Source organism: Mesoplodon densirostris, chromosome 14 (assembly GCF_025265405.1).
Source record: "Mesoplodon densirostris isolate mMesDen1 chromosome 14, mMesDen1 primary haplotype, whole genome shotgun sequence".
Lineage (NCBI taxonomy): Eukaryota > Metazoa > Chordata > Mammalia > Artiodactyla > Ziphiidae > Mesoplodon > Mesoplodon densirostris.
This window is the reverse complement of record NC_082674.1, coordinates 65288808-65310347: the sequence shown is the minus strand read 5'-3', so window position 1 is coordinate 65310347 and position 21540 is coordinate 65288808. Positions and strand designations below refer to the sequence as shown.

The following is a 21540-nucleotide window of genomic DNA, read 5'->3' as shown; positions in this document are numbered from 1 at the left end:
ACCTAGCATCGTGTTTGCTGGCATAATGCAAAGTTACTTACACTGTGTGATAGATGGCTCTTCATCCAGGACCCAAATGAAGACCTTGCTCCCCCCCCCTTTTTTTATTAAATAAGGAATTAGGGTAAAAACGAGTATAAGTTTGTTAGGCGGCGGTATTAACTCAGTTTGTGTCGTGTGTCTCCTGGTGTGGTGAGCGCTGTGTTCCAGGTAGCAGAGAGAGAGATGGAAGAATTCAGCCCAGGGAGTTGGTATCAATGCCTACAGTATATGTATGATGTGGTGCTGGGCTGTGAGGGGTCAGCAGTTTTGTAGAAGAGATTTTACTCTGGGTAAAACCACTGTAAAAACAATGGAAGCTAGGGTGAAATAAAGTTCTAAGTTGAATACTATTAATGCCAAAAATATGTGGCAGAAGAAAGTGCTTAGGTATCGAGAGGGAGCAGACATTTTGAAATAACGTTAAACCATAAAGATGTGTACGTGTACAAAATGAAACGTTGGGGTAATTGTGGAGAGAAAAGAAGAAAATTGTGCCTAAAGTATCTGTTGTTAACGTGATTGATATTTTGGAGTTTGAATTGCTTCATTCTCTGATTAAACGAATTAATCTATGTAAAGGACTTAGAACAGTGCTCAGTACGTAGAGAAGCACTCAGATGCACCGCTATTTATCATCATTACTGTTACTGCTGTTTCCTTTGGCGCTCACACAGTCACCTAGTTGATCTGGAGTCAGGATTTGGACATGGGGTTGATCGAATATAGAGGAAGGAAAGAGAAAATTGCTGTAAGTTAATTATGAATTCATGGAAATTATTTTCATATATTTAACTAATAGTTTTATCATCTTTAAGGTAAGCAGTCTGGGTGTAATTTCAAGTTACAAGTTGAAGCTTGTGGACTGTGACTGTTTCTAACATTGGACAGTTTTTCCACAGTCCCTAGTTGTGATCTAGTGTGGAGTCTTAGAGCTGCCCAGCACAGGCTGCAGGTGTCTGTTGAATTCTTGAGATGGGGCTTGTCTGAATTGAGATATGCTGTGAGTATAAAATACACAGCTGATTTTAAAGATGGATAAAAGAATGTAAAATGTCTTATTTTAAAATATTGATTGTATGTTAAAATGACAGTCTTTTAGATATACTGGGTTAAATATAGTATATTGTTAAAATTTCATGTCTTTTTATGTTTTCAATGTGGCTGTTAGAATTTTGTTTTTTCTTCTTGTGGCACCGAGAGGCTTGCGGGATCTTAGTTCCCCGATTGGGGATTGAACCCCGGGCCATCGGCAGTGAGAGCACAGAGTCTTAACCACTGGACTGCCAGGGAATTCCCCCAAATTTTAAATTATCTTTTGTGACTTGCAGTATATTCTCTTTGAACAGCACTGGTCTGGAAATGTCAACGTTCAGATGATCTTTTTGGAGAGAACACCTGGGATTCTAGTTCTGCTTCACCTTTTGCTGGTTATGTCACCTGTCAGTTAATTGAACTTTAGGGTTCCGTTTTCTCACCTTAAACACTAGTTCTCTTAGTTACAATTAGAGAAAGCAGTGCCTGTCAGATCTGCCGCACGGCAGCATCCGGGGTCAGAAGGAGAAGTGTGGAGTGTTTTCAGGGTGTGCAGTTTGCAGTTGAGCCTGTTTGAATGTGTAGAAGGATCTTTGTAGTGAGTTTTCAGCATCAGTGATTGGTACTTTACAATTTTTCCTTTTGCTTTTTTAAACATGTTTACTTGTTACATTTTTCACAGTTGTTACGCTGTTAATATTTGAAAAGCAGTCTCACCTGCTTTAAATGCTATAGGAATCTTCCAGAATGCTGTGATAGAATTTTTTTTAAAGCCTAGATGATGAACTGGATTCTTTTCAAGATTTAAAACAGCAGGAAACAGAAGAAGAGTTCATTGAGAATGATCATAGGGTTAGTACCTCCGAAATAAACAAGCAGTCTTTTAAAGAGATAAACAAAGTAAGAGAAATACTCATTTTAGAACAGTCATTTAAACAGTAACTCTGTCAAGTAGGGCACATAAAGCTTACCCCATAGTAATAACCCTGGTTCTCAGGGGTCTGTATTTCTGTGTCCTGGATTTTTGTAATCCATGAGCTGGTTACTGTGCTTGTCATTAAGCTAAAGGAGAAGAAAAAATAAACTTCATGATTTTCCAGTAGAATTTCTACACTCTCAGAGTTTATCAAGAGCGCCTAATAATCAACTGAATATTTTTATAATTTCTTCAGTTCTTTTTCATGCCATTATTTCTTAGGAAGTGAGTAAAATTATGGTAGCAGGTGGCTATTCCTTAAACATTTTAGGAAAATAGTCCAGATCACTTGAGGTCTGGCTTCCTTTGGCCCTGAGCCAGTAGTTGCTCTCTGTGTACCTGGCTGCCTATCCTAGTTTTGCCAGGATTTCAGGAAAAGAGGCAGCCGGGGTGGTGCCCTCCCCTCTTGGCCGCAGGACCTGGCTGCCCCCGGGAGCCTCTGCGTCTCCGACACACACAGGACACTCGCTGCTCCATCCTCTTCCTGATTCATCTCAGTGTGCGAGGAGCATGAAGAATACTGCCGGCTTGTGTTTCCTGCGGTGGATTTTCCCACGGATGACCATTGAACACATGCTGAGTGTGTGTAAAGGCTGACAGAACTAAGGAGTCTTCAGGCCGGTGCTGGGGGGATGGTGTCGCCCCTTGAAGGGCGTCTGCTGAGTGAGGGAAGGGAGACGCTTTCCTTTTTAAATGTTCCTACTTTTTGTCTTGGCTCCCCAGTCTGTCCAAGACGGGGAGTACTGTGGGAGAGCCCTTCTTAAAGCCGGGGCAGCTGGAGGCCAACGCAGGGGAAAACCACAGTACTCGGGATTAGCGGAGCGTGCGTTCTGATAGCTCAGTGCTGGCGAGGAGCGAAGCAGCAGGGCCTCGCCCTCCACTGCTGTCAGGGGAGCTGGCTAGCTTTGGGCGCCGCACAGTTGGCTCTGCATGCGTACCGGGAAACCCTGCAGTGTCGCTGCTAGTCATGTGCCCCGGGGGAGCGCTCACCGTGGGCGCCAGGAGCCAGGTGCAGGGCCGCCTGGCCTCTGTGCAGGCAGCACCGCTCAGGTGTCCGTGCGCAAAAAACAGCACAGGTGAAGCAGTGGAGGGTGGTGAACCTGCCGCCATCGTTAATACAGGAACGTGTTATTTACCGGGGGAGGTTATAGAGGTTATGTAATTATATGATTATTTAACTACAGACGTTATATAAAGTTTAAAGATAGGCAAAACAAACAATTTTTAAAATATAAGTAGTAAAAATTAAAAAGAAGTGAAACAGTGATGAACACTGTATTTGGGTTAGTGGTTACTTTGGTGTAAGGGAGAGAAGGGAATGTGCTCCGGGGTTTCTGGGGTAACTTTCCATTTCTTGGCCTAGGCAGTTAATCCATAAGTGCTTTCGCGCACTCATCTTTGAAGTAATCTCAGATTTATAGAGAAGTTGCAAAAAGACCACAAAGAATTCCTGTGTGGGCTTCATCCAAATTTTCTAAATGTTAACTGTTTGCTATATCATTCTTTCTCTCTGCATATAGTCCTTGAAACTTTTTAACAATACTATGAGGATATTTAAAACTATAAATTAAGTTTTTAATTTAAGTTTAATTTTTTTAGCAGTTGCTGGGCCAACTAATTTGGCCTCAGATTCAAGGAACTGGACTGACTGTTGCAGTGATGCTAGTGACTCTCCTTCGAAATGTGTCAGCTCCCCAGCGTCCAGAGCTTCAAACAAGCAGGGTGTGCTTCCACGTCAGGTCAACCAGATCTATGTTGAGTTACTCCAGATATACCAGAAACTTCAGGTGAGCCCTCAGGCTGAACCGAGGGTCCGGAAATGTTGGTGTTGTCAGCGCCGAGCATTGAGGAAACATGAACACAGGTGTTTCGTTTTAATTGTGTTAGTTAAGTGTTTATTTCTATCCCATCCTTACTGAAGAAATAAAACAGAATTTGCTGGTAAAGTATGCTTTTTGAAGTAGGTGTTCTAGATTCATTGTTTTAAATACCTGTATGTGAAAATTTCTCCTGTCAGCTCTCACCAGAATTCAGTTCAGAACAGCGGCCTTTATCTTGTTCGTCTCTAAAGGATGTAATTCATGTCTTTCTCAAGCATCCACTGTGTGGGAGTACAGAAGGAAGCAGAAGTATATGTAATAACAATTTCTATTTGAAATTCTTCTGGTTGGAAATATATTTTTAGACACATGAAATAAACATTTTTTAAAAGCCAGTATCATTTTGTCTAAATAATTCAGATCATAATTACTGTAGCATTTCAGAAGATTATTTTGGCCTAAAATCGCTGGGGGAAAGCTCAGGGAGAGACTTAGTGTGGTAACTTGACAGAGAGGCAGAAGTTCAAGAGGACAGGAGCAGGGGAGGACATTCTTGGTACATGGAGTTGGAGGTGAGACACTTCCGAAGGAGGCTTTATCAGGCTGTGAGGTCACCAGCCTGTCGGGGGAGAAAATGCGGACAGCTCAGGCCGAGGAGCGCCAGGGTGAAGCCAGTGTGTTAGGAAGATGCCTTCGACCGTACTTCACAGGGTAAAAAAGAGTAAGGGTTCTAAGGCCATAGCTATCATGTATAGCAAACACAATAAAGATATAAATAGGTAATTTAAAAAATGAAGTACAGTGGGTTAATCTGGTTTAATTAATCTGCAGTTTAATCTGATTTAAAAAACTACTTTGTGGTCTTTTATCGTGTTCTCGTTAAACATACATTTTTGTTATGCTGTGTGATATCATTCATTCAACAAATATTTGAACACCTGTTAATATGCTTTTTGATGCTAAATGCTGAGTATATAGAAGTAAATAGAGTATATGGTCCTTGCCATACATAGCTTATGAGAAGTGACGCATAAGTGCCCATGTAGTTACAGTTGTACAAATTTTAGTGAATAATATAGTTATAATATGAACACCTGATTGGAGTGGACTGAGAGACCAGGCAAGGTATTTCTAAGAAAATAACACTGAAGTCAGACGCTGAAGGTTGGGTAGCGTTTAGCTCAGTGAAAGAGGTCCATAGTAGACAGACGTTCTGTTATGAGAAGCCCCTGAGGCCTGGTAACACTCATTCAAGGGAAATGTAGCAGGTGACTGCAGAGTTGCTTAAATAAATGGATTGGAGGGGACGGGTGTGGAAGTTGATAGCCTAGATAGGGTATTCTACTGCAGTGGTCCCGGTGAGGGATACTGGTGACTCGGAGTGGGATGGCGGCAGAGAAACAGAACTGAGTAGGTTGGAGATTTATTTGGGACTTGGGGTGATGTGTTGGATATGGTGCAGAGAGAATAAGGTGTTGAGGATGATTCCCGCGTTTCTGGTTTGTACCACTTGGAGGAAGAATGGATTTAGGGAGAAAGATCGAGATTTTCATCTGGAAAGGATCAGGTTTGAGAGTTAAATGGAGATATAGGTCTCACGCGGTCAGTAGGTGAGGTCTGGAGCGGGTGCAGTGTGACGAGGTGGAGCAGTGCCCTGGGCTAGGGTGAGGGCCCTGGGGGTGGAGGGGAACCAGGGGGGGATCAGAAGGCCTTGGAGATTGTTTCAGTTTGGGAGATGTGCAACAGGCTTGTAGTTCAGGGGAAATGCAGGTCAGTGTTTTGGGTATTGGAAATGGGCTGCTTTTTGCTGAGAGAGGGAACAAAACTAGAGAAGGAGAGGATTAATTAATTCCATTTTTAAAAAAATTCTAAGTTTTTGTGCAGGAAATAATTTCTTCATTTTCTTTATTTTACTAGGTAACACTGTATTTTCGTTTTTTATTTGTTTTCTTTTTTAACATTGTATTTTTTGGCTGCACCACGTGACATGCAGGATCTTATTATTCCCGACCAGGGATCGAACCTTTGCCCCCTGCAGTGGAAGCACAGAGTCTTAACCAGTGGACCACCAGGGAATTCCCTGTATAAGTTTTATTTATAAAATACAGCATGTAGAAAAACATCAGCAGTGTGCCTGTTGCCCATATTTTAGTATTTTAACATTTTATTAATATTTCTATTTGATATTTTAAAAAAAGTAAAGCGTTTCAATTATAGGTGAAGCACCCGTCTCCCATCCCATTTCCTCTCTTCCCAGGATAAAGCTCTCCCCTAAAGCCAGTGTGGGATCATTTGTGTTAGGTTTTAACTAAACCCTTTATGTATTCGTATGTATGCGTTGTTTTTGAGTGTTTTAAAATTTTATGTAATGACACATTGTGGATATCTTTTTACAACTTCCCATGCTTCATTATTATTACATTTTTGAGATTTACGTATGTGGAAAATGTAGATCTAGTTTGTTGATTTTAATTGCCATTTTGTATTCCAGCCTATAAATAAACCAACAGGACTTTATCTGTTTCTGTGTAGATGCACAGCAAGGTAGAGTGTGCCCAGCAGGCAGCTCTGTTTGCTCCCCAGCCCGTGAGGAAAGGCAGCACGAGCGCCACGTGGTCCTCCGGGGGAGTAGTGCCCGTTCACCTGTGTTCCTGTCGGCAGCATCCTGGTGCTCTTTTTTCCCCGTGATCTGATGGGTGTCTCAGTGATGTTGTAGTTTGTATTTTCTGCCTTTGAGTGTTGAGTCCATTAACGTGATTCTCTCTGAGTTTAGACACTAATGATAAAACCGTATTTTTAAGCCAACCAGGATAGTAATCTACAGTGCAAACCTAAAGACCTTGAGAGTACACGAGGTAACAAGCCTGTGTCCAGGAGTTCAGTTTCAATTCTCCAGAATTCTGTGGTTCTTTGTTAATCAGACAACATAAGCAGCATATTAGAATTTTTTGGTTTTCATCATCTGCTAAGATGAAAAGTTTCCAGCAAGTTTCTGCCAGTGTTTGACTGATTATGGGGACTCTTCCAGTGATTGTAGTAGAACCCATCCCTCTGAGGGCTTCATCCATGTGCCTCAGGAACCGCTGGGACTGAGGCCTCGCTGGGTGTTCAAAGGGGAGGCTGGTCCTGTGCGGAAAGCTTCTGCGTCCAGAACTGGCGGTCAGAGGAGAGCCTGAACGTGAGCCATCCCAGGAAAGGGGAGGAGGGAGGTGTACCTTCACAGGGCCTGCCAGGCACTGCAGGAAGCAGCAGGTCAGGGTCTGATGAGAGCCCGCTTCCGGGTTCATAGACAGCGTCTTCTTGCTGTGTCATCACATGGTGGAAGGGCCTCTTTAATTTTTTTTAAAGTGTACAATTCATTTATTTTTAGTATACTCAAAGAGTTACACTGGCCATCACCCCAGCCAATTTTAGAACATTTTCATTATCCCAGTAGGAAACTCCCTTACCCATTGCATGTCTCTGCTCATGTCTCCCATACAGCCTTAGGTCACCACTAATCTACTTTCTGTTTCGATGGATTTGCCTGTTTTGGATTTTTCATATAAATATGTAGTAAGTCTGTTGCATATAAGCATGAGGTAACTGGCTTCTTTCACTTAGCGTGGTGTTTTCAAGGTTTATCCATGTTGCAGCATGTATCAGTACTTTGCTCCTTTTTATTGTTGAATAATATTCCATTGTAAGGATGTTCCACATTTCCTTTATCCATTCATCAATTGGTGGACATTCGGGTTGCTTCCACTTTTTTGGCTATTGCGACTGACGCGGCTGTGAACACCCATGTTTAAGGTTTGTGTGGACATGTGCTTTCATCTCTCCTGAGTGTGGAATTGCTGGGTCGTATGCTAGCCCTGTGTGTCTCACTCTTTGAGGACCCGTCAGACTGTTTTCCAAAACGACTGCACCATTTTACATCCCACCAGTGCTGCACAGGGATTCCAGTTTCTCTCTGTCTTTTTGATTATGGCCATCCTAGTGGATGTGAAGTGCTGTCTTGTGGTTTTGATTTGCATTCCCCTGATGGCTAATTGATTTCAATTTTGGACATGAGTATTTTGTGCTACCTGAAAGCACACAGGTGGGGATGTTAGTAGGCAGTTTGGACTTGAGTCTGGAGCTCGGGAGAAAGAGCTGAGCACCGCAGTTCGGAAACAGTGAGTTGCGTACGCAGTGCTTTTAGCCCCTGGGTGGATGGAACCAAGCAGAGAAAGTATGGAGGAAGAAAGCAGCTTAATCCCCAGTCTTGAGGAGCAGCAGTAATTTAAGGGCAGTGGAGGGAGTAGAGCCCGTGGCGGGGAAAGGGGACCCGGAGGAGGTGGTGTCAGGGAGGCGAGGAAGGAGGGGACCAGAGTGTGCGACGCGTGAAACCAGGGCTGGAGCGGGACCTGCGGGTTCAGTGTTTGGGCAGCTGGTTCAGTAGGGGACATGGGTTGAGGCCAGATGAAAGTATCAGTATGTCCAGGAGTGACTGGGATGTCAAGAGGGCTCAGCAAATGTAGACAACATTTTAAAGAAGTTTGTGAGGAGGGGAGGCCAGTGCGGGGGTCCAGAGATATTTCATTTCTGATGCGACAGGAGTGTTGGAAATAGTAGAGCAGTGCGTGGCGGCAGTCTCCCCGGGAGGCAGAGGCAGTGGGAGGCCAGCCTCCCTTTGTAAGGCTGCGTCCTCGCACTGTCTTCTGTTCCCCTGTGAAGGCAGAGACCGGGCTGCCTGCACAGAGGCTGGAGCAGGTGATGGATTCAGGGTGGAGGGTGGAGAAGGTTTGCATAGGCGCCGTGGGGAATGCGGGGAGGTGGGAGAGGATTTCTGGGCCGCACAGGAGCGCCTCTTCAGGTGTGAGGCTTTCTTCTCCAGGGGAGCTCAACTGGTGGCATCGGGGCAGGGAAGGTGGCTGGAGGGCAGCCCAGGCGATGGGAAGGGGAGGGGTGGAGGGCATCCCGGCGGGCACGGGGAGCTCCGCGGTGCTCACCTTGCTTGCACCCCAAATTCTCTCGAGTCCTCACGGTGGAATCTCACTGGTGGATCCTGCAAAGTACAGGGTCACCTGCATGCCCGTCTGGTTGTTGCTGCGTCTGCACTCACTTGGTTCCCGTGCATCTGAAACGCCGTTCGATTGAGCTGCCATCTCAATGAATGAGACTTTCACTTGTACCGCTGGTATGTGTGCTTCTGAAAAACACTAAACTCTGCCCTTTCTATACAGTGTGAAACTGCAGCACAACAGGAATTTGCTGAAGAGCTTCAAAAGCGAGAACGTTTTCTGGCTGAGAGAGAAGAGCTGGTTTTCAGACATGAAAGTGCCTTGAATAAAATTAAAGGTGTCAAAGAAGAGGTTCTTACAAGGTTCCAGATCTTGAAGGAGGTAAGTGCATGGCGCTGACTTTAGCGTGCAGGGCCCTTCTCCTCTGGTTTGGGCTCCCTGCTCGTTCGCATTTGCACATTTGCTCAGCCTCCCCGCCCTCACATTTTCTCCTGGACCAGTTGAAGGTGGGTTGCAAAAATCAAGAGCCAACACCCTAAGTCCTTCTTCCGTGCTATGAATCGCCTCAGAATGAGGGTGTTCTCCACACCACTGTTGAACAGGAAATGCATGCTAATTATATAATTTAACTTAAAATACACAGTCCACGCTCACTTTCCCAGTGGGTCCCCAAATTGTCTTTTATTGCTTTTTGTTTTGTTCTCTGATCAAGGAACTAGACAAAATGCAGGCAAATCTCATTGGTTTCTCTGGATCTAGAGCAATCCATGTCACCATTTTTGCTTTTTCTGAGGCTTTTCTTTGAAGACTTTTGGCCTGTAGTCTTAAAGAGTGTGTCTTATTCTGTATTTGCCTGATTGTTTCCTAATGTTTATATTCAGATTAAATGTTTTTATTGAGACTGTCAGGTAGGTGGTACGGTATTGTTCTTCGTTTCCTATCAAGAGATGGGTTACTATACATGCAACTTATATAGAGGAGAATTTACTATTTGTTTTGAAAGCGCGTGCAGTCTCGCGATGGGCGCCGTGATCAAGAAGAAGAGTAGTCGCGGCCCCCAGTGTTCCCACGTGCTCCTCGTAGCTATCCGTCCCCCCCCACCTCCCCGCACCCCCCAGCAAGCACCCCCCCCAACTTTGCTGTCACCCCGCAGGTTTCTGAGGCTGTTCCTCTCTCCAGTCCTTTTCTTGTGCGTCCTTCAGATTTGATCACGGGATCACAGTGTCTTCTTTCATTTCCATGTTGCAGTTGAGCTCGTCTAGAGAATTTTTTTTATTTCTGGCATTTTAAAGTTCTAAATTTTCCAATTATTTTCAATTTTTCTCATGAGAATTTCTGTCTTTCCATTTGCATTCATTGGCATTTGGAATTCAGTTAAAAATCCCACCCCAGATCACCTAAGGGTTGGCATTTTTCTTGAAACCTAATCACATTTTTCTGGTTCTTTGTATATGCAGTGAGTTTGGGATTGTCTTCAGGACCTTTTGGATATTATTAATTTTGTATAGATTCTGGATCCTTTCATAACACTCTGGAGAATGCTGGTTGTATGTATTCATTTCTTAAGCAGTGAGCCCAGTGGGTTGAGGCTGAATGTTTTTTCACCGTGTGGACTGTGCCCCCCTCGCTCGGTTTCCAAAGCCTGTGCTGTTGCTCTGGAGCCTGTCATGCAGGCACCGCTGGGGGTTCTCAGCGTTTGCTGTGATGTTCTGGGTCTTTAAAGTGCCTACGCGCAGTGGGGCTGTTTTTAAACTGAACTCCTGTCTCTACCCCTTTGCTCTGCTGCTTTCGCTGGCTCAGGGCTGATCCAGATTTGAGCACATTTCTTGGCTCCTGGGGTCCCCTCTTCCTGGTTTCCCAGACCTGAAAAGCAGTTTCTCTCCGATTAGCAGTGTCTGGGGCCTGCCCTGGGGCAAGACTGCAAGGGAAAAGGAAACCCAGGAAACTTCAGCCCCTTGATGGTTTCTTCTCCAGGTTTTCCCTCCTTTCTACTATTCCCTGCTTTTGTTTCCCTTTGACATTCCTTGGGTAGTTGCTTTTTGTGTTTTGTGTATAGTTGTAATCTGTAAGAGAGGCAGAGTGCAGTGGGCTTATCCCTCTGGAAATGGAACCCATGTCATACATTTTTAATCTCTTCTGGAGGTGGAAGATTTGTACAGTGAGAATGTTAATCTAATTTTTAAAATACGTATAGTATTTGTGACCATATCCTAAGTTATTTAAGGAGTCATTTAATGTAATAATAAAGTTGCATAAAGCTAATTTTTTTCACAAGCTTGGATTTTTAAACAGGGCAAAAGAATGAATGCTTGGATTCTCAGCGCTCTCCATCCCAGTTTTAGCCTTGATTTTTTTCTCTTTGGATTTGTCTGTTCGGTACTTGTAATAAGTATAAAGCTAACTGCTTTATTTATTTATTTATTTATTTATTTTTTTGCGGTATGCGGGCCTCTCACTGTTGTGGCCTCCCCCGCTGCGGAGCACAGGCTCCGGACGCGCAGGCTCCGGACGCGCAGGCTCAGCGGCCATGGCTCACGGGCCCAGCCGCTCCGCGGCATATGGGATCCTCCCAGACCGGGGCACGAACCCGCATCCCCTGCATCGGCAGGCGGACTCTCAACCACTTGCGCCACCAGGGAGGCCCTAACTGCTTTATTTTAATGGAACCTAGATGATTACTTGAAAGAAGGAAATTAACTCAGTTTCTTGATTTCCTGTGGAAACTTGCTTGTTTTAATACATTACGCATAAATTTGAGAGTAAAAGGTGAAAGAAACTATATAAGTATTCACAATTTAAATCTAAAATTGCTCTCATTTAAATGGAATTAGAGGGGAAATTGATTTTAATCATTATAAAACTGGTTAAGGAAAGTCGAATAGTTTGGGGCTCAGGAAATTTTCTTATGTATTTACGTTTTTTGAGATGTACAATTTTAGCTAATTTATGAGAACAAGAAATTAGTTTGTTCTGTCTATGGAATATTTCTTCTACTCCACAAGGGTAATTTAAACCTTAAATTTTAATTCACAAAGCTATGAATAATTAACTAGTCTCTTGAAAAGGATCAGAAATCCTTCATTGTTTTATCATTCCATGATGTCAAATAGAAATTATTTCAGTGTGTTTCTGTTGTGGATTTTTCTGAGCAGAAGCAGAAAGTAGCCTTATTGCTAACTAATTTATGTAATATGTTTTAATAGGTATTTAACATATGCTTTTTTTTTTTTTTTTTTTTGCTGTACGCGGGCCTCTCACTGCTGTGGCCTCTCCCGTTGCGGAGCACAGGCTCCGGACACACAGGCCCCGCGGCCATGGCTCGCGGGCCCAGCCGCTCCGCGGCATGTGGGATCCTCCGGGATCGGGGCACGAACCCGTGTCCCCTGCATCGGCAGGCGGACTCTCAACCACTGCGCCACCAGGGAGGCCCTTAACATATGCTTTTAATGCTTTGTTATTAGTTTGGTTGATTATACAGTTTTTATAAATCATTTGCAATATTAGTCATTATGCTTAAATATACTGATTAAAGTCCGTGTGATTCAAGGAGTTTTAATTTTTAATTAATTTATGTTCAGTGGCATTAGTGACATGGAATCTGTATTTTTTCCCTCCTAGCAACATGGTGCAGAAGTTGAGCACTTAACTGAAATTCTTAAGGAAAGAAATAAAGAAAGCAGGAGGCTAAAGTCCTCTTTTGATGCATTGAAAGAATTGAATGATAGCTTAAAAAAACAGGTAAGACCTATTTTATCTATATTAGATTATAAGACATTCTTAGAACTATATAGATTAACAAATTGTAAGTCAAAATCTTAGAACATATTCTGGCTAGAGAAAACCTTGATTATCTTTATTTGTTACCTTTATTATAAAATACTTCCAAATATAAATAAAGTATTCTTAAGCCCTTGGTTTCTCATCATCTGTTCTGACAACCAGCTGAGATGTTTGACAACTTGAAATTTTTTAAACTATTAAGAACAATGACTAGATTAAAAACAAGCAAAAGAAAACCTGCTAACCTGGGTACTTTAGGCGCTTATTTGTAGCTTTGTGCTGTTCTTGCACCTGCTGTTACACACCACTCTTTATTTTTGGAGTGTCTGTGATGTGTTGATCCTGTGCTGGGGAGTGTGAGCTCATGTCCACTGTGTCACAGTGCACTGCCCTAATGTATGTAAGTGCTGTGGTTTACCGTGCTTAATAATACTCAAGTTGCACCAAATTCTTATGAGTTGTACTTTTTTTTTTCACTTCCCTTTGCCAGTTTTTGCCTGAAAGATGTGGAAGTGAAGGGCTCTGTGGAAGAGGGACAGGAGAGCGATTGTGTGTGTTCGTGGGGAGGGAAGCATAGATGAGCAGAAGCGGGTAAAGCTTGTCACTTTAGTGGTTAAGGCCTTGGGCTGGGGAACTTCGTGGATTCCAACATGTTGGTGAGCTTGTACTCTGAGAGAGAACTGGGCTCCTGGAATCCCTTGGCTAGCTGTGTGTTCTTCACTACTTGTTACAGACTTTCCCCTTGGTAGTGATAACTAGGTCCCCCATTTCTCACTTGACCTGATGCTCTGGCTTCTCTGAATCAGGTCTAACCTCCCACAATTAGCGTGTGACCTTGACTCACTGTTGTCTGGAAGCCTCCTTATCCTGGAGAGACTGCTTTTTCCCATCACAGTCTCAGGCGAGCATTTTTTGAGAAGGGTTTCTTTAACTGCTGGTATAGGTGCATTGTTGCCCATACCTGTCTCTTAGGTGGATATAATCCTTGATAATCTTGTGTGTGTTTGATGAGTGTGTGACGGGAAGTGTGCATTACTACGAGTTTGAACCTATTGATAGGAGTGGGGAAAGGTTGGAAAATTCACAAGAGAGGCATGTGGGACATAATGAAGAAGTTTAACACGGGAGTTCCAAAAGTAGTTAATAAGGCAAAAATGTAATATGTGAAGAGGTGATATCCAAAGCTGGTGAAAGATGCCAACCTGTAGATTCTAAGAAATTCTGTTAACCCTAAGCAGGGTAAATATTGAGGAAAACCATATAGGCACACTATTTTAAGACACGAAGACTTTAGATAAAGATAAAATCAGAGAAAAATAAGACACCTTACCTTCAAAGAAGGAGCAGTAAGACTAATGGCTAACTTTTAAGGAGGAAATATCATGTACCTTATTTACATAAACAGAAAAAGAGAAATGCTCCCTTTCTTGTTGTATGAGACCAGCATAACCTTGAAACTAAACCTGTCAAGAACATTACAAGAAACAAAAAAATGCAAGCCAGTCTCCCATGAGTACAGATGCAAGAATTTTTAATATCAGCAAATTGAATCCAGAGGTACACAAAAAGTATAATACAACTCAGCGGACTTAGTCTAGGAATACAGGGTCGTTTATCATTTGAAAATTAACACATCATCTGATAAAAGGAGAAAAATCATATAATTCCTTGATTTAAAATTCAGCACCAACTCAAAGATAATAACTAGTAATAGAAGAGAACTTAATTCTCATAGAGTATCTACAAAAAAAAAAAACGAACCAACTTGTGAATCACACTTAATGTAAGTTATTGAAATCTTTTCCCTTGAGATTAGAACAAGATAAAGGTGCTCACTGTTACTGTTTTGTTGAACTTTGTGCTGAAGTCCTGGTCAGTGCAGTGAGGAGAGGAAAGTCAGGGTTGGGAAGGAAGAAATAAGAATTATTCTCCGATGACATGATTATGCACAGATGTAGTAAGTATCCAAGTGAGCATACAGACAAGTTATTAGAATTAAGCAAATTTAGGAGAATTTTTGGGTATAAGCTCAGTATATAAAATATCAAGTGTATTTCTGTATATCAACAATAATCAAGTAGTGAATGTTTATTGAAAGATACTATGGGCAGTAGCATCAAAAAGCATTGGCTATCCAGGAATAAATCTAAAGAAAGATTATACATGTATAAAACGTGCATACTGAGGAGTGCAAAATGTTATTAAAAGCAACTAAAGAAGACCGAAATAAGTTGAAGGCTATGTTATGTTCAGGGATGAGAAGACTCAGTATGGTAAAGATGTCAGTTTTCCTAAATTAACATTTACTCCAATCCCAGTAATTCATTATGGTGATATTTAATGATTTGTACAGTTTTCTGTACATACATCATAGTTCAATAAAAAGTTCAACTAAAAGACGTTTCCTATTAAAATGTATGCATGTAAGATGTTAGGAGACTTGCACATTTTTCATAGAATGAAGTAAACTTTCTTAGAAGCTCTTAATGTTTTAGGACCAAATGGTGGTTTTAGCTGTGATCTTTAACCATGGATGCTACCTCTGTCTGTTATGTTGCTTGGTAACACAGACTAGATAAGATAGTACACTGGGAAAAACTTCAGTAGGAAATCGGCTTGAGGTTTCTATTGAAATATCTAATGTTTTCCTACTTTAGTTAAATGAAGTAAGTGAAGAAAACAGGAAGTTGGAGGTTCAGGCTAAAAGAGTTCAAGCTCGTTTAGATAATTTACAGGTAAGGTACCTGCTCTTCTCTTGAGACACAAGTGAAATTTAAAATGACTGCCTTTGGACTTTCTCACTTTTAATATAATTTTCCTTTAATTCACGGATATGTACTGTCACAGAGGAAGTATGAGTTTATGACAATACAGAGATTGAAAGGAAATCCCCACGCCGCTCACGAAGCAAAAAGTTTAAAACAGGAAAAAGTACCAGTTTCAAAACCTCATAAGGTATGATATGATTTCTCCATTGGAAAGCCAGGACATTTTTCTCTTCCTTTTTTTTTTTTTTTTTTTGTGGTACACGGGCCTCTCACTGTTGTGGCCTCTCCCGTGGCGGAGCACAGGCTCCAGACGCTCAGGCTCAGCAGCCATGGCTCACGGGCCCAGCCACTCCGCGGCATGTGGGATCTTCCCAGACCGGGGCATGAACCCGTGTCCCCTTCATCGGCAGGCACACTCTCAACCACTGCGCCACCAGGGAAGCCCTCTCTTCCTTATTTTTTTTCCCTTTGGCAAACATTCTTCTTGGTGTGAAAGGATTCACTGTGATAATTTCTTTGTAGAAAAGTATCGCTATAGTATTTCAGATATGCTTTTGTTTGCAAAAACCAAAACATTTAGCTGCTAAGAATATTCATGTATAAGGCTTTCTGGGGACATGTGTTTTCATTCCTCTTGGAAATACAGCCAAGACTGGAATTTCTGGGTCATAAGGTAGAGGTATATTTAACTTTTGGGGCAACTGCCAGTTTTCCAAAGTGGTTGTACCATTCATACTCCTGCTAGCAATGTGTGTATGACAACTTTGCTAAAAAGTTTGCCCAAAAAACATTTGGTGTTTTCAGTCTTTTTCATTTTGACGTTTCCAGTGGGTGGGTAGTGATACCTCACTGGGCTTCAGTGGTTTTGATAAATGCTGTCGTTTTTCATAAAGTGAACTGGGTGGATGGCCCTGTTTAAGGACAGCAATGGGAGCCCCAGCAGCAGAGGCGGGAGCTGCCGTAGGACGGGCACCGTCTGGCCTGTGACGGGCCAGTGCGGATTGAGCAGGAGCCGCCGCGCTCCCAGCCCTGCGCCGGGGTCCACGTACAGGACCTCCTCAACAGAAGGCCGGGGGCCTCGTCTGTCCGCAGGGCCAGGCCTGGGGGAGCTGCTTGTGCCGAGCTCTCGGGTTCCCCGCTTGGCGGTGCTGCGGGGTGTCAGCAGGGAGGTGCCGCGGCTCTGGGCCGTGCTGCCGAGAGCACAGAGGACCCGGCCTGCGTCCCCTCAGGCACCTGCAGTGGGAGGTCAGCCCGGGGCGGGCTGTCGACGTGGGGCGGGGAGGGAGCCAAGCCCACAGCATCGCTAGCCCGGCCTCCGCGTCTCATCCAGGAGGAGCACGGCGGCGGCCACAGCAAGGGCGGCAGCACCGGCCGCATGGCTCTCCTGGGGGCTCCAGGCCCAGGGCCCCCTTCTGACCTGCAGGGACCCCTCCTGGGCCCCACGTTGCGCTCCCAACGGGTCTGCACCAGCCTGTGGCCGCCCCGCCTGCCCTCACCTCTACCAGGCCCCGGCTGTGCACAGAAGGTTTAGTGGTTGGAAAAGGTCGTATTTAACTCCCCCACCCCTTTTTCTTGTCATGGATGCTGGCTGTGAAAAAAATAATTTTTTTTAAATTAATTAATTTATTTTATTTTTGGCTGCATTGGGTCTTTGTTGTGCGCGCGGGCTTTCTCTAGTTGCGGCGAGCAGGGCCTACTCTTCGTTGCGGAGCACAGGCTTCTCATTGTGGTGGCTTCTCTTGTTGCGGAGCACAGGCTCTAGGCACGCGGGCTTCAGTAGTTGTGGCATGCAGGCTCAGTAGTTGTGACTCGCGGGCTCTAGAGCACAGGCTCAGTAGTTGTGGTGCACGGGCTTAGTTGCTCCGCGGCATGTGGGATCTTCCCAGACCAGGGCTCAAACCCTGTCCCCTTGCACTGGCAGGCAGATTCCCAACCACTGCGCCACCAAGGAAGTCCCATGAAAAAAATTTTTTAATTAAAAAATAATAATAAAGTAAATTGGAAAAAGTGGAGATTTATACTCAGGTTAGTCAAGATGATTGCAGTTTTCATCAAAAGTTCCTATTTGAAGAAAATTGAGAAGGTTAAAAGTGACTCTTGGTCAGAATAGTATAACTTTGTTTTCATTCATCTGATTCTGTTTTTGTGGATTGCTGTCTGCTTAATTTTGCCTTTTTATTAATTTGCTTTTGTTTTTCTCTGTCTAAAATTAAATCTAGCATAGTTCCTGTTTAAGGAACATGTGTGATAAATGTTGAATTAAATTGACTAAAAGTGATTTGAAGGAACATGGAAATCAGTTTAGTTGAATTTATAATTTTTTTATGGCAGTATGTTCTTATTTTCCTCCCATTTTGGTAGACTCTCAGAGAACAGGATTTCCAGGAAAAAGTTTTCATACCCTATTTATAGAATGTTACGGTGTAAAGGAAAACAAATTTTTTAAAAGGGAAAAAGAAGATATCAAGTTTCATGGTGGAAATTGTTTAGCTTTTGAGACCTTTAAATTTGTTAAAATCTATTAGTTATGGTGTTCATGCTCTTGAGTTAAGGCCAATTTTACTCTTCTCCGTTATCAAACTTGGGTAAAGAATTTTAATGAAAATTCTCTCTTTTGGTTATAAGGTGCAGTTCTTTCAATTTCCTTGTTATGGTGGGTTTCTCCCCTTCTGTCAGCCAGCATTTAACATGTTTCTAATATTAATTAGAGATATTTGATTTGTAATTTCTTTCATTTGGAGAAGCTTTGTCATCCAGTACATGTTTTAGCGTTTTAGATAAATTATGCCATAATCACTTACCAAATTTAAAACTTGCCTTTGAAGTTTTAGGAGGCTGTGAATTGAAAGAAGTGCTTGATTTAGTTTTTTTGCATATAGGTACCACTTAATGGACAAGTTTATGAACTTTTAACTGTCTTCATGGACTGGATTTCGGATCATCACCTTAGCAAACTGAAACATGAAGAATCTGGAATGGATGGTGAAAAGGCACTACCCACATTTGCTTCTCAGAGAAATGATATTCAGGAGAAGTGTGTGAAGGTTTGTTTTTTAATTTGAAATATATGACTCAGTAGACACGAAGATTGAAAAAGTGGTACATTTTACAAGAGAAAAAATATTGAAAGTATTTTTGATAGAAAGTTGATTATACCAATAGTCCTAAAAAGATTCATTTCAGACTTAATTCAAATTAATTCATACTTATATTTTTTGGAACATGATGGGAATTTCTTTTTTTTTTTTTTTTTGCGGTATGTGGGCCTCGCGCTGTTGTGGCCTCTCCCGTTGCGGAGCACAGGCTCCGGACGCGCAGGCTCAACGGCCACCGCTCACGGGCCCAGCCGATCCGCGGCGTGTGGGATCTTCCCGGACCGGGGCACGAACCCGTGTCCCCTGCATCGGCAGGCGGGCTCTCAACCACTGCGCCACCAGGGAAGCCCGGGAATTTCTTTTTAAAAGCAGACCAGAAATTGAAAACCTACTCCAAAAATGGCAAAATAATTGTGTATTAGAGTTAGGCGGATAATCAGTGATAGGAACAATTCCTGATACACATCATTTTAGGATTCAAATCCCACTAAAATAATTTTATTTTGCCTTTTGTCTTGAAGGGTTAAATAGTATTTTCAAGGGGCTTCTCATTAACAGAGAGAAATGACCATTTTCTTAAATTACAGACATTAATTTAGATATTGATACTCAGGATTTCCAGTCAGTATAAATTGTCATTAGAGACTGACGGTTGCTTTCTACAAGAAATACTTTAAAACTCTGAAGAGTGGATATCTGAAGTTGTTTGGTTTAACGAATTATTAAATACAGGCCAGGGTTTCGTTTGAGGAAATTATTTCCGGTTTTCATCCTTACCTAAAAAGTTTCTTGTAAATGCTTTTTGTGCTCGGCAGGATAATGGCCCCGGAGATGTTCATAACCTAAGCCCTGGAACCTGTCAGTATGTCACATTTACATGGAAAAAGTAAATTAAGGTTACTAATCAGCTGACCCTCAAGTAGAGATTAATCAGGATGATCTGGGTGGGTCCAGTAATCACGTGAGCACTTCAGGCCAGACAAAAGAGGCAGAAGAGTAGGTGAGACACTCAGTGAGACACTCGGTGCATCCTCAGTGGCTTTGAAGATGAGGAAGAGGGACATTAACCAAGGAATGCAAGCTGCTTCTAGAAGCTAGGAGTAACCTTCTGCTGACAGCCAGCAAGGAAATGAGGACCTCCATCCTACAACCACAGCCCAAAGGAGCAAAACAGGGATCCTTCCCAGCCTCCAGGGAGGAACTCAGCTCTGCCCACACCTTGATTTTACCTGGTTGAGACTCAGTCACACTTCTGACCTGCAGAATTGTGAGATAATAGATTTGTGTTCTTTAAACCAGTAAGATTGTGGTAACTTGTTATGGCAGGAATGGGAAACAAATACATCTTCGTTTAGAATTTGTCTCTTTTAGCATCTGCATCAACTATTCTGTCTATATCTAACCACACTTTAGAAGTAGCTGCTAATTAGGAAGGCCTCCAGTATTAAAGTTTTGTATAGAAATATCATTTGTTAGAGCTAGATGCAATAGGGCAGTCCTAGGATTTTAAGGCTAACAATCGATAATTTTAGCAAATGGAATATGGATCATGTAATATTCTGTTTTCACATCAGGTTAATGGCATAAGAGGAGAATGTTGAGCACACATTTGGCACGGGATTCTTGTCATCATCCTTAAGTGAGGATCGTTACTTATTAACTTCTTCTGGATTTACAGTTTTTGTTGAGCCTAGATCTTTAAGTAAAATATTTTTAATATATGGTCCCTGGTATATTAGTAAAGGTAGAATAATGTTAAAACTTATTAATAGCCTTCTTAACAGAATAAGAGACAGATAAATAGTACCAAACTAATGAATTACTTAGCTGAATATACTTGTGGCCAACAGAAGCAACTATTCAGATCTTTTTAGGAGTATGTACAATTTGTGATTTTAAAATAATGAAGCCTTTTTTCTAACAGCATGTATTGAATCACTTTGATGACTCCTTTATTTATTTATTTATTTATTTATTTATTTATTGCGGTACGCGAGCCTCTCACTGTTTTGGTCCTTCCCGTTGCGGAGCACAGGCTCCGGATGCGCAGGCTCAGCGGCCATGGCTCACGGGCCCAGCCACTCCGCAGCATGTGGGATCTTCCCAGACCGGGGCACGAACCCGTGTCCCCTGCATCGGCAGGCGGACTCTCAACCACTGTGCCACCAGGGAAGCCCCATTTTTTTTTTTTAACTTTTATGCTTCAAAGTATACTATCGTGAGAGTCAAAGGCAACCCAATGAATGGAAAAAATATTTTTCAAATCAGATCTGATAAGGGACTTCCATCTTGAGTATTTAAACAAAAAGACCTTACAACTTAGTAATTAAAGACAGCGTAATTGAAAATGCTCAGTGCATCTGAATGACGGTTCTCTAACACCCAAATGGTCGATAAGCACGTCAAAGGATGCTCAGCAACGTTAGTAATTTGGGGAATGGAAGTCAGAGTCACTTTGTTTTGTGACTTCACACCCCCTGGGATGGCTAAAATAAAAATGCCAGGTAATCTTAAGCATTGACCAAGATGTGAAGAAATCGGAACTCTCATGCGCTGCTGGTGAAAATGTAAAAAGGTGTAGTAGGAACTTTGGAAAATAGCCTGGCAGTTCCTGAGAAGATTAAACGTGGATTTACCAAACGAGTCAGCAGTTCCACTCTGAGGTGTGTACTCAAGAGAAATGCAGACGTGTGCGCACATAGATTCATATGTGAATGTTCGTGGCAACGTGACGCATGATAGCCAACACGTGGAGACAACCCAGATGCCCGTCAGCTGACAGATGGCTCAATAAAATGGTGTATGTAGATTGTGGAATATCATTTGGTGGTAAAAGGGGATGATGTATCCATGCATACTACAACATGAGTGAATTTTGAAAATATTGTAAGTGAAAGAAGCAAGTCACCAAAGACCACATATTGTGTGATTCCATTTATATGAAAATCCTGGAACTGTGTAAATCATTGTAGAGAAAGTAGCCAGGTAGTTGTGAGGACTGGATGCTGAGATGCCTGCTAATGGTTAGGGTTCTTGGGGGGG

At 42.6% G+C, this 21540-nt stretch overlaps 1 protein-coding gene across 1 annotated transcript in view; it reads left to right on the top strand.

The window, feature by feature from the left end:
* The window catches only part of CCDC138 (coiled-coil domain containing 138), a 54759-nt gene that overhangs the window by 1364 nt on the left and 31855 nt on the right, over window positions 1-21540 (top strand). The window contains 8 exon segments of the mRNA XM_060117727.1: window positions 1853-1974; window position 3141; window positions 3650-3837; window positions 9078-9236; window positions 12474-12593; window positions 15293-15370; window positions 15483-15590; window positions 18283-18447. Coding sequence (XP_059973710.1) covers window positions 1853-1974; window position 3141; window positions 3650-3837; window positions 9078-9236; window positions 12474-12593; window positions 15293-15370; window positions 15483-15590; window positions 18283-18447 — 941 coding nt within the window.